Here is a 13,401-nt window from a genome sequence, read left to right on the forward strand (position 1 = left end):
TATAAGTTTCAGAAATTAAAAAAACTGTCATCTATATAAATAGCATTGGCATGGCCAGTCTTCCGTAACGTTGAAAAAACTGGTTTCAGGATCTTTGTAAATAATCGCGGCGAACATGAAAGACCATTAGGAAGAGCTCTGAATTCATAGCATACACCTTTAAACAAAAATCTCAGATATTTCCTATAATCTTTATGAACTAAAATACTATAATAAGCTTGTCTTAGATCAATGCTTGCAAACCAAGAGTTAGGCTTAATCATTGTCAACACATGTTTTAAAGTTTCCATTTTAAAATGGTTTTTTGTTACAAACTGATTTAATGGTTTCAGATTCAAGATAAGTCTATGAGTGCCATCTTTCTTAGGTCTTAAGAAAATGTTCGATAATACTTGAGAAGGTGACTGTTCAACTATTTCTATTACACTCTGGTGTAACAGTGAGCTTAACTGTTCTTCTATGATTCTTTGTTCTGATTCCGAAAACGTCATGCGAGGGGGTGTGCCTATCATATTTGGAATGTCAAACTTTTCGCAATCAAAGTCAATTTTACATCCATGTTTTACATTTCTTAAAATCCATCGGTCTGATGTAATTTTGTACCATGTGGTCATATGGTTTGTAACATTACCGGCTGTGAATGATTCCCATTTGTTGTTCAAATTTTTACAAAGATATAAGTTACTTACATTCACTTCTTGTTCTTCTGAGGTTTGTGCCATATAATACCGGAATATTTTTGGGCCGGTTCGGTACGGAAATTAGTTGCATTATCAAAATGGAGTATCCCGGGAAAGTCAAAATTGTTTCCACGTACAAACCAAGAAAACATCCATATAGAGTTTCAAAAGTACATAAAACTCATAATAATTGAACATCATTCTGTTTTTAAATCTTGAATTTGAACAATTTGTCCAACATTATTATTGATTTCGTGCCGTCACGACCCAAATTTAAATTGAGGACTGTGGGGTGGGGGGGGGGGGGGGGGGGGGGGGGGGGGGGGGGGGGACATTCAATCATGGTCACATCGGACCAAAGTCATTGCCCTTTGCGATGTCACATCACGCACTAACATCTTTTTTTTCAGATATTTTAATTTTGTTATTTAATTTTATATTATAGTATTGCACCTGTCAATATTTTGCCCTACCGGGGGGGCGGCGGGCATACACGGGGCTTTAGACAGAAGACCATTCCTGACAGGCGGGAATTTGACAAACTTATGGAATCCGGGTCCCGGGTAATAGACTTTGGCCGGTTTTTATATCCCGGGACTCGGGAATTTCGACGCCACAAAATAAAAAGGGGGAGTAACTGCGAAAGGTCAAAAGACGACGGCGATATTTTTATTCGTGTTTTTGAAGTTGCAGACATGAAACTTTTCGATTTTTTCTATGGTAGAGAAAATTGTGTGATAAGGCGAGAAGGTTGCCCCAGAATTAGGATTTATTTGCAAAGGTATACAGGGATTGTATTCTTCATTTATTTTCTATCCAGACACTATGTGAAGCCTAGCGGTTTTCATGTTTGTCACCAGTTTTCGCGAATAGACCAATTTATTTTGCGAGTCTGAAAGGCGTTGGAAATCACATGAAACTGACACATATCTCGTATTAATAATACAAAATCCACAAAAGAACGTTCACTTTGCCTGTAGAATATAAACGATTACAGCAGAAAATGTCGTATCGATTGAGATAATCCCTTTAACTGCAGTATGAATGAACTGATCAAGTGACACAAAACGGATGTTGAATACTTACACACAGAATTATGTTATTGATTATTCATTTTATAATTATTTTAACACCTATGCGACCACCAGTGTAGATCCAGATCAGCTTGCACATCCATGCAAGGGAGTCAAAATCCAAAGGCTGAAGTCACGGGACTCCAAGTCAGTAGTTCCCGTGAGCCTTGTTAGAATCGAGACATAGAGATAAGCAGCTCTTATATACTCCATTGAAATATCACTCATGCCTATCAAAAAGTGAAAAATTAGGCATTTTGTAGCAAATAAAACTTAATGGATGTACATTTGATCCTTAAATATTATATACCCTTTCTTTAAAAGGTAAATCTTTCATCTATGACTGTATGTTAAAATATTGGTAACTTTCCATGCCTTTCCCTTAGAAAAAACATGGCAGAACATACCCACTGAGCCATTTTTTTTGTCATATGAATAGTTTTGTAACAATAACTATCAAGAAGTTCTCTTTAAAAAATGATGTAACATTTATTTTAATGGGAACTGTAATATTTTTACCTGCAGGCTGCAGCAATAGACAAATGCATAAGTTTTCAGAAAATGTATTATTTTACTGATTTTGATATCTGGTTAATAAGTTTTACTTGCTACAAGTTTTAAGTTTAGCAGGCACGCGTGATATTTTAACTGGCTAGGAAGAAGCCTATCTCTGTTATCTATGTCTCTGTTAGAATATGATTTTTAATAAAGTAAGAAAATGCATTTAATTACAATGTATGTCAAAACAGATCTAAATAAAATAATATCCTTTTTTCAGATGTATTACCATCATTGTTTTTTATCATTTACTGTTTCAACTGCTTGTTATAACGAGGCTTTGAATCTTGGCTATCGGTTTCATCTTCATTGGTCTTGTATTGCTTTACGGTCGTGACTTGCTCTAATAAAAAGTAAATTGAATCTACAGAAACTATGTTAAGGCTTTGTTCTTATCTGATAAATGTGAATGTATTAAAATGTTGATTTATATTTAAACAGGTGAACATTTGGTTGGACCATTTGACGAGTGTTTCTGCCAACAGAAAAAAGGGGCAAGGCAAAGGCGTCCGAGACACGGTCTTTGAAAAAGGTATTCAGGCACAATGACATTATGACTTGAATTTCATAAATGATTGCCTCAACATAAAATGAGTCTGAGGCCAAAAAAACTCTTTTTTCTGAAAGCCATACAAAACATATAAGGGGTATTGCACTTCTGTGGTCTAAATATGTGTATTTTATCATTGACATGGTGGGGAATCATTGATATGGTGACCTGTGACGTAACATGGTATCTTAAAGTCACATTATGCATTTGTAAACTTTATTTGAAATAAAAGAGTATTCAGTTTCACACCAATGACATCAATTAGAATTCTGATGTAAAAATTTGCATTTGATTTCTTAAAGACATGAAAGAAAATCTTCAAAATACGCTATAAATATATTGCGCTCATGTAGCGCAAATGTAATAATTGGAGGTATGTTTGGATGAAAAAATAATTTCTGAAGAATAGTAATGCGGAAATGAGCCATTTTCTTCAATAAGAGGATAAGTATGATATGTTTATTCAGTAATTGAAATTTTACTCACAAAAGCATTATGTTCCTTTAAACTTAAAATTCTCCTGAAAAAGCACAATATTGTTTATAATGTCGCTGAGGGCTACTGCAGCTGAGGGCTACTGCAAGTCCTGTCAGTTACGCATACTCCAAAATATTTTCTGTTAAACAAAGATATTGACAAAAATTCTCACATGGACACCAGAATCTGAAAGATTATCAATTGCTGCAATACCATGTCATGTGGTCTCCATATCACGTGATTCCCCACCATAATTGCAAGATTAGTTTGATAGACTTAGTACCAGCAGAATTGTTAGAAAATAATGTGTTTAAAAAAAAACAAAAAAACAAAATTCAGTACCATTTTTGTTCCAATAGAATTAAAAACAACCTACTGTTTTATCTATCAAAAATATATGTTGGAAATCTTTGTTAAGTTGTGCTACTAAATTATTAATTTTTAAACAATCCAGGTTCAAGCTTCTATCCAGGCCCAAGCTTCTATCAAGGTTCAAGCTCCTATATATCCCGACTCAAGCTCCCATCCAGGCTCCTGCTCCTATCCAGGCTCTTGAGGAAAGTGCACCAGATTGTGGGTACACCATACAACTTAGCTTAAGAAAATTATGTCAGTTCTTTTTGTAGCTTTGTGTTGAGCTATAATTGTCGTTTCTCCATGAAACTTGGTCAAAATGTTTGTCTGAAATCTCGGCAAAGTTCAAGGTTGGGTCATGTGGGGTCAAAGACTATGTCACTAGGTCAAATCTTAGAAAAAGAATGCAAACACTTTAGAGGCCACATTTTTGGCCCATTTTTCATTAAAGTTAGTGTAAATGTTCAACTCTATGAAATCTAGAACATGTTCAAAATTAAGTCATGAGGGGTCAAAAATTAAGTCACTAGGTCAAATCTTAGAACATTTTTGGTCTAATTTAAATGAAACTTAATAAATTTGAAACCTTAAAGATTATAAAAATGCCCTCTATTTCAGAAAAACAATGTGGAAGTGTCCAGGTTTGGCGCAGGAGGAGGAAGAATGTCTTTTTTAATGACTTTTTGTGTTAAATGTTAAAATAAAATAAGAAGTTAAAGTGTTGTAAGTTTTTAGCTCATCTTAGCTGTGAGCACGAAGCTATTGTGATCGGTGAATGTCTGTCTTCGCAAATCTGGTGTCCTCAACTTTTAGTGTTTTAACACTCTAAGAGGCCACAGATATGGTTCAATTATAATTAAGCCTGGTCAGCATGCTTACCATCCCTACAGAAACTGAGTCATGTGGAGTCAGAAACTAGGTTAGTAGGTTTATTTTGTAGCTAAACTATAAATGTAAAATATTAAAGAGCTTATACGATCGATTGTGTGTCCGTGTCCGCATTGGTTTAAGTTTTTTAAGTCGTACATTCTATTCTATGAAAGATATTTAATTGAAACTAGGTACGGTATTTAGTGGCACTACCATACTAAGAAGGTTTATAACCTTGATGCATTATTTTCAGAATTATGCCCCTTTATTACTTGAAAATACCCATTTTTATAAAAAAATATATGTATCTTCAATGTCTAATTATTTGAATACTATCAAAGTTATTAAACTACAATTGATACATATATACTCATTGGGAGTGAATCTACGTACCTTACTTCTGAGGCTCATTAATCTGGATTCATTATTTTCCTAATGATAAGCCTTTGTACTTATATTTTTCATTGTTTTTCTGATAACAGTTTTATTAATTGATTGATCTATTAGATATTTACCCCCTCCCCTACCCCCGGGGGCATTTGATGCACCAAGCAGGCTCAAGGGTGGGGATTTAGACAAAATTGGTTGTCTCTAGGGTGGGGATTTAGACTTCAAACATTTTAAAATGTCAAATTCCCCTGGGTCAGCCCGCCGCCCCCCCGGGCGGGCATAATATTGATAGGTGCATATTAGTCAATAATTTGTGATAACAGCACTCAGACTCCTACCTTAGTCCTATAACATAAGACGTTTCCGTTCATACTACGGAGTGTACGTAGTATGAACGGAAACGTCTTATGTTATAGGACTAACTCCTACCTAAGCCTAGTCTCAATATTTCGACGGCAAGACAGACACGATTTTATAATCTGATATTTCATAGATGTCCGTCTTCTTTATATAAAAAAGCCCTAAAGCGCACAATTTGTTGGGCTAACCTAAGCCCTCCTACCGGCTACCCTATCAGTGTTAGCGATTTTCCCTAACTTTAGTCTTTACCGAGTATCTGGGACTCATTGCTAATAGATCTGTTACGTCCCAATTCAAATGGGATGAGTCCTCAATTACAAAAATGTCAATGTTTGCATAACTTCATAATACAATCAAATTTGTGTACTTTTACGATATCTATAATTTGACGGCTGTGTGCTCTTGAATAATATTTAAGAGGTTAGGGCTGAAGGTCAATTAACTAAAAAAGCATTAACAGTCATGTTCAATTTGTCATGTTGAAGAGCCTGCAAATCGACGGTCTACAGTCTTAAATGGTCTCCAGTCTCGAAAGAATGTGGAAAAGAGACTGCTGATTACTTAAATTTACTTAATATCTAGCATTAATATATGCAATGGATAAGGGTTTATTTAAATGCTTTTATATTTTTGACCATATTTCCATGTGTATTTTACCTTTTCAAAGGTAACATTTTCCTAATTAACAACGGAACAGTCTCTTATGTCAAAACATATTGACAACAGTAACTGTTGATGTTCATGGATACCATTGATAGGTTGGCACTTGCTCCTAGTCTATGTTTGGGATATAAATCTGCATTGTTTATGAGAAGGGAACGTGAAAGTCAAGTTCTTAAAATATAATTTATTTAAAGCGAATAGAAAATCTGTTTTCAATCTGACAGAGCAAAACAACTTAAGAGAGAATTAACCAATAATCAGAGAAAAAGTGTTTTGTCCCGGGGACTTAACGGCCCTTTTTTTCTTTCCTCCCTGGCAATTTTAGTGACTAAATTGATATGTTTACTCATTAAACGCGAACACTGCCTATGAATATTGGAGCCGTGTTTTCCCATTTACAACAGAAACATACAGATTTAGCATGGAACTCTGTATTTTCGACATGCTTCACTGCATTTTCGACATGCTTAACTTTTTTGCATAAATGGTGATTTCAATAACTTTAATTTTGTGCGGAGAGTAAAATATCAAACAATTATTTGAGTGATATTTCAATGGAGTATATAGGAGCTGCTTATCTCTGTTATCTATATCTCTGCAATTACTCAAAAATTTGCTTATTTTTATGCCTATGAAGGTTGGGGCATATTAAAATCTCACCATATGTCTGTCTGTGCATCCCAATAAACACATCATCTATGTCCAGACTGTAACTGTCATGCATTGAAGGCTTTTAAAATAGCTTGGTACAAATGTCTACTCTACCACATCATGATGATGTGATGTGTCTTAAGACCTATGTCTCTAGGTCACACAGTTGGAAGGTTCACATTCTCACAGTTACAGTTTAAAGGTCCAAACTGTAACTTTGCCATGCATGGAATAGCCTTAGAAGATACATGTCTTCGAGGTCTTCCATTTTTAGCTCACCTGTTACAAAGTGACAGGGTCAGCTTTTGTGATCGCTTTTCGTCCGCCGTCCGTCCGTCGTCCGTCCATAAACATCTCCTCATAAACCACTAAGCCAATTTCATCCAAACTTCACAGGAATGTTCCTTTGGTGGTCACCTTTTGTTCAAAGAATTTAATTCCATGCAGAACTCTGGTTGCCATGGCAACCGAAAGAAAAAACTTTAAATATCTTCTTTAAAAGAACCCAAAGAGCTAGAGCTTAGATATTTGGCATGAAACATCTTCTAATGAGTGTCTACCAAGTTTGTTCAAATAAAGGCCCTGGGGTCAAAATTGGCCCCGCCCCAGGGGGTCATTGATTTTCCCTATATGCATATAGTAAAAACTTAAAAAATCTTCTTTTAAAGAACCCAAAGAGCTAGAGCTTAGATATTTGGCATGAAACATCTTCTAATAAGTGTCTACCAAGTTTGTTCAAATAAAAGCCCTGGGGTCAAAATTGGCCCGCCCCAGTGGGTCATTGATTTTCCCTATATGCATATAGTAAAAACTTAAAAAATCTTCTTTTAAAGAACCCAAAGAGCTAGAGCTAAGATATTATGCATGAAACATCTTCTAGTGAGTGTCTACCAAGTTTGTTCAAATAAAAGCCCTGGGGTCAAAATTGGCCCCGCACAAGGGGGGTCATTGATTTTCCCTATATGCATAATGTAAAAACTTAAAAAATCTCCTTTTAAAGAACTCAAAGAGCTAGAGCTAAGATATTTAGCATGAAACATGTTCTAATGGGTGTCTACTAAGTTTGTTCAAATAAAAGCCCTGGGGTCAAAATTGGCCCTGCCCCGGGGGTCATTGATTTTCCTTATATGTGTATAGCAAAAACTTAAAAAACCTCTTTGAAAAAAATCCCAAATAGCTAGAGTTTAGATATTAACCATGAAACATCTTCTATAGAGTGTCTACAAAGTTCATTCAAATTAAAGCCCTGGGGTCAAAATTGGCCCTGTCCCGGGGGTCATTGATTTCCTTATATGTGTATAGCAAAAACTTAAAAAATCTTCTTTGAAAAAACCCAAATAGCTAGAGTTAGATATTAAGCATGAAACATCTTCTAATAAGTGTCTACAAAGTTTGTTCAAATAAAAGCCCTTGGGTCAAAACTGGCCCCGCCCCAGGGGTGTCATTGTTTTTAACTATATGTGTATAGTAAAAACTTAAAAAATCTTCTTTTAAAAAACCCAATGTGCTAGAGCTTAGATGTTTAGCATGAAACATCTTCTTATGGGTGTCTACCAAGTTTGTTCAAATAAAAGCCTTTGGGTTAAAATTAACTCTGCAGGGGGAGGGGGGAGAAGGTCATTGTTTTCCCTTATATGTGTATAGCAAAAACTTAACATCATGAAACATCTTCTAATGGGTGTCTTAATTCCAAGTTTGTTCAAATAAAAGCCCTGGGGTTTAAACTGGCCCCGCTTCGGGGGCCTATATACAGGTGAGCGACCTCAGGGCCATCATGGCCCTCTTGTTATATAATTGATAAATTTTTGTCGGTAAGTTGATTATTTGTCAACTTCATCACATAGCAATGGCATGCCAACTTATATTTTTCACAATAACAAAACTTCATGACTCTTGTCAATTGATTGAACTGTTTTCCTCTTTTTTTTGCAATTTTTCTGTCCAATAATATTTATTATAATAAATTAGATTAATGTATAAATATTAAAGTGATATTTATTGTAATTAAAGCCATTTGAAGGTAATATAGACAATTTTGTATAATACTGTTATCACTGTTTGTTCTATAATTCTTGAATGACTTTCTTCAAACTGGTACAATGTGTTGTATGTTCACTTACAAAAATAATGATTAAAGGACAGACATAAAATTCTGTGTCATAAAGATGTTGGGGGCGGGGGGGGTGTATTTGTGACTCCTGTAGCAACATTTCCTAGTCTGATATTTGCATGTATAAGAGCTGAAACACCTTGCAACTTTATTCTTAACAAAAATGTGTAAAATGCTTACACAAGATACAATCTAAATGAATCATGGTCACCAAAGTAAACATAAACATACTTTTAAGGATTCATACACTAGGGTGAATTATTATACCTGGTTATTTACCATTATGAACTCACAAACTAGCAAAATGTAAGTCAAACTAGAAAAGGGCCAGTAACTTTTTTTGCACATGTATGCAAACTTTTGCAAGTGTAGTACATGTAGATATAGTTAAAATACTTTGCAAAGCAGAAATGAAATTTTAACAAAAATGTGATCTCCAAAGGGAATTCATGTGACATAGCAATTGTACAATAAACAAATACTGATATATATATGCATGAGCATCTTGTAGTATAACTGGTAAATGTTATGCTGAAAATACGCAAGTTCTGTTTGGTTATTGAGAGTTACAATTTCTTGTACTTCAAATGGGAAACAATTTTAAATTCTAGCCCTGATTTTGTAATTCTGTTCTTTTATTGACAGGTTCTCTAAATGAGCCATGTCACGACAAAACCAACATAATGGGTTTGCGACCAGCATGGATCCAGACCAGCCTGCGCTTCCGCGCAGTCTGATCAGGATCCATGCTGTTCGCTATTAGTTTCTCTACTTGTTTTAGGGTTTGTAAGCGAACAGCATGGATCCTGATCAGACTGCGCGGATGCGCAGGCTGGTCTGGATCCATGCTGGTCGCAAACGCACTATGTTGGTTTTGTCGTGACACGGCTCAAATGTGTTTTTAATTCAGAGGAGATCTTCAGCATAGTTTTCACTGTTTTGAAATATATATATGATATTATTAAGATTAGAAACAATTAAAATTTTGATTTATTTACCGTACTCCTGTCTGGATTCTTGTTCCAACTTGGTAGTGTTTACATTATAGGTATTACGTAGAGAAATTCATAGGACATATGATAGGATTTATGCTACCATATATGGTCAATGTGTTGGTGATGCCATAGGATTGCTGACAGAGGGACTAAAAAAAGATGAGGTTAAAAAGGTATGTATAGAATTATCATACTTTCTACAATACAAATGTATGTTTTGTTTACTTGTAAAGTAATTTTAAAGACCTCTGTTTTAAATTTTTGTAGTTCTATCAGTGTGCTAACCAAGGGAAAGTACTCTCATATTAAGATACATTTGATGGAGAAAGTTATACATTACAATAAGAATCTATTTGAGAATTTGCCTCCTGTTTTAATTAAATTTTTAATGTTTTGTAATTTTATGCATATTTTATATACATAAAATTTAAAATTAGGTAAAAAATAAAGGCAATCAATCTCAATTTTTTATAACAATAATGAGAAACCAGTTTTTGATTTGTTACTTAATGCATCTTTTTGTCAAATAATGACCCCTGGTCAGCTGGAATCTATCTACTGTTGGCTGACTTAGTTTTCATCTTGATATCCCCAAAATTTATAATGGACTGTCACAGATACAAAAATAGAAGCTTAAAGAGACATTATGCTCATATTTTCATAGTCAAGTTGAGCTATATATTTCAAAAGATTGGCTGTCAAAATGATGTTTGACCAACAGTTGTTAATGGAAATGTTAAGGATAAAATTATAAATCTACCTAAAATTAAAAAAAACTGCCCCACTCTTTTTTATAAACTAAGCATTATAGGTAAATTCTAATGGTTATTTACAGAAATTTCATTTGAATCTGTGCGTTATTTTTTTGTTTATGCGAACTTACTTATTGAATTAAAAGATATTATGGCAAAACAAATTTTTTTTTGATCTTCACCCGTTCACTCACTATATACACTTGGATGGGCATAATGTCACTTTAACAAATTAATTTAAATAATTCAACAGGTTAGGGTTTAATTACAAAATGTACATTAATGATTATGGACCCTATATGGACTCTGTTGCCTTTCATTCCATTTGGACATTGTGAAATATTATACAAAATGTATAAACATATTATTGTAAAGGAGAACACTCAGTGATTTAAATAGAGATCATAAGGTGGATTTTTTAGCTCTCCTATTTTGGAGGTGTGACTTGAAACTCTACAATTATTTTATGATATTTTTTAACACATTTCACTGGCACATTTCAGCATTATAAAGAGGTGTATGACAGGTTGGAAATGGTTCACAAAAAGTGTTTCCCAGATGCACACCGCAGGAAATGGCAGATTGGAGATTGGACTGACGAAACAGATCAGATGATCCTTATACTACAGTCAATTATACAGAAAAAATCTGTTGTGAGTTCATTTTTATGCCCCAATTTAAATTGTGATTAGGTGGTCTGTCTGTATGTACTCCCACACTGTTAAGATCATGGCCACTATTGTCCCCTATTGATTTCAAGGTCAATAGGCCAAAGGGCAAGGTCACAGTGACACTTTGTAAAATCCTTGTTCGATAATAACTGGTAAAAGGTTTAGTCATTTTTATGAATTTTCAGAATTTTGTGTCTGCTTGTTGTCTTTTGGACCGATAGAGATAAATTAAATGACTATTTAGAATTATGAATTTATTGCAAATTGTTTGTAAAATCAATGTTATTACTTTTAGAAGACTTCATAAATTGAAGATCTGTTAAATAAGCCAGAATATGTTATCAGGTACAGGTCACATATATCAGTTATTACACACACTATTGGACAAAGTATATCACCTTTCATTTGCAAATTGTCTATGAAATCAATTTTTCTCGGTGATATCTTTTGACGATGTTGAAAATTGAAATTTGCATATAGGCATGTATTTCCATGCATCCTATGCCACACTTTTTTTCAGTGTGTATTCAAAGAATGCGAAGAAGTTTGAAATTTGGCATTAGAAATATTCAAACAACAGAGATATATGTACATGTAGTTAAATGTATTAACCTGTTCCATTGGTTACAATTTTCAAGTTCCTGGAAATAGGGTTGATCTAGTATATATAACTTATAACAGGTTGATCCGGTTGACTATGCAAAACGATTGATGTGCTGGTCAGAACAAGGTATACCAGAACTTGGTGATGAGTGTAGCCCAGGTGTTTGTTCCCAGGTGAAGAATGTTGTAAGCCATCCACAGTTCTCCGAGGAACCATTGAGAGTAAGTTGAATGATAAGACGTTTGTACATCTACAGACAATTGGTGTTGTACTACTTTATCATGTTTTGTTCTGATGTTCCAAGTTCTAGTTTGTACATTATGCACACTGCATAGAAAACAACAATAAGTGTACATGTATTATACTTTCCAGTAATCATATTTGGTATTATTTTTATTCTAATGTGACTATAAAAAAGACAAATAAGGGAGATCACTTGTGCTATTTTTCAAGTGGGGGTTGCCAATTTCCATGTCTGTATATCAGGTGTATCCAAGGGAGTGTACTTATAAAATGAACAGCATCATATATACATGTAATCTCTAAGCAGTATTCATTGGCAGATAAATACGGTTATTTCCTTAATTGTGTATTATGACAAAATCACAAGCCATGTTAGAATTGTTTTTCTTTTTACATAAATGCTAATGTTGTTAAATATAGCCAGCAAAATTTTTTAACAATTGTCTTGCAGGCATCTGAGATTATATGGCGTGACTCAGGTAGACTGGCAGCCAGTAACAGTGCTGTGGCAAGGACAGCTATTCTAGGTGTTCACCAATATGATACTCTAGGTCAGGTCATCAAAAATACGCTGGATATATGCAGGGTTACACATTATGATCCAAGGTAAATAATAAGCTAATTTAATTCAACATATGAGGATTTTGCTGGTGTCAGAGTTGCAAAAAGTCCTATGCCTGACTTGCCCAACCCAGAAATCTTTCCAGGTGGACAAATGGAATTTTCAATGGAACTTGTATGTGAACAGGTCAATTTCTGATCAAGAAATAAATGACAAAATACTGTACTTTTATCCCTTAACCCTTTGCCGCATGAGCATATTGTGAAAAATAACCATTTTCACTGAAAAGCCTCCTGTTACATGTTCAAACTGCTATGAAACTATGAAAAATGCTTCAGTACTGATTAAACTTGGTACAAATCTTGACTGGACCATGGCATCTTGAACAGCATGCTCAATCTTTAATTTCCTGTTACCATGGCAATGGGGGACATCTCAAAATTGCCAAAAATCACTTTTTTTGCATTGTTTTTTTTTTTTCAAACAGAAACAGAAAAAGAGGATATAAATACTAGTAGGTATAGTAAACAAATTTGCTTCTGGAAATATATTGCCCTGCTTTTAAGGTGCTCTTCATCCTTATATTTTTCAATTTTTTTCTGTTATTGTTACTTTTTTGTCAAAGAGATTAAATTTTTTTTCTGTTCCAATACAAAGTTTAAAACATTTTAAATTTAAGAAAAAAAGCCACTTTTAAGAAAAATTTTGATTAACTATTTAAATGACTGTTTCACCAAAGGGGGCTGTAGTCCTGAAATTTTACCTATTTCTAAGTATTTTGATAAAGAACAGAAATGAGAAAAGTAATGAAATGAAACAAAGAAAAGACTTTGTGTAT

General features: G+C 34.2%; 1 protein-coding gene and 1 long non-coding RNA gene across 2 annotated transcripts; both read left to right on the plus strand.

Moving 5' to 3' along the window:
• The first annotated feature begins 770 nt into the window (after positions 1 to 770).
• LOC132748769 (uncharacterized) lies at positions 771 to 13,078 on the plus strand. Its single transcript, XM_060738405.1, has 6 exons — positions 771 to 850; positions 9,785 to 9,904; positions 10,987 to 11,136; positions 11,836 to 11,979; positions 12,453 to 12,607; positions 13,051 to 13,078. The coding sequence occupies exons 1-6, from the start codon at positions 779 to 781 to the stop codon at positions 13,076 to 13,078; spliced, it is 669 nt and encodes a 222-aa protein (XP_060594388.1). The 5' UTR covers positions 771 to 778.
• Positions 1,301 to 5,248, plus strand: LOC132748772 (uncharacterized). Its single transcript, XR_009628314.1, has 4 exons — positions 1,301 to 1,461; positions 2,753 to 2,843; positions 3,793 to 3,911; positions 4,311 to 5,248. It is a non-coding gene; the product is annotated as an uncharacterized LOC132748772 (long non-coding RNA).
• Positions 13,079 to 13,401: the final 323 nt, after the last annotated feature.

This window comes from Ruditapes philippinarum, unplaced genomic scaffold (genome assembly GCF_026571515.1).
Source record: "Ruditapes philippinarum isolate M1 unplaced genomic scaffold, ASM2657151v2 ctg5085_1_1_1_1, whole genome shotgun sequence".
NCBI classification, from domain to species: Eukaryota; Metazoa; Mollusca; class Bivalvia; order Venerida; family Veneridae; genus Ruditapes; species Ruditapes philippinarum.

Excerpts from the sequence above, each read along its gene's own strand:
- LOC132748769 (XM_060738405.1), top strand. The coding sequence starts at position 779 with ATGGAGTATCCCGGGAAAGTCAAAATTGTTTCCACGTACAAACCAAGA. Across the intron at positions 9,905-10,986 it reads AAAAAGATGAGGTTAAAAAG|CATTATAAAGAGGTGTATGA; the intron begins GTATGTATAGAA and ends GGCACATTTCAG. Across the intron at positions 11,137-11,835 it reads TTATACAGAAAAAATCTGTT|GTTGATCCGGTTGACTATGC; the intron begins GTGAGTTCATTT and ends AACTTATAACAG.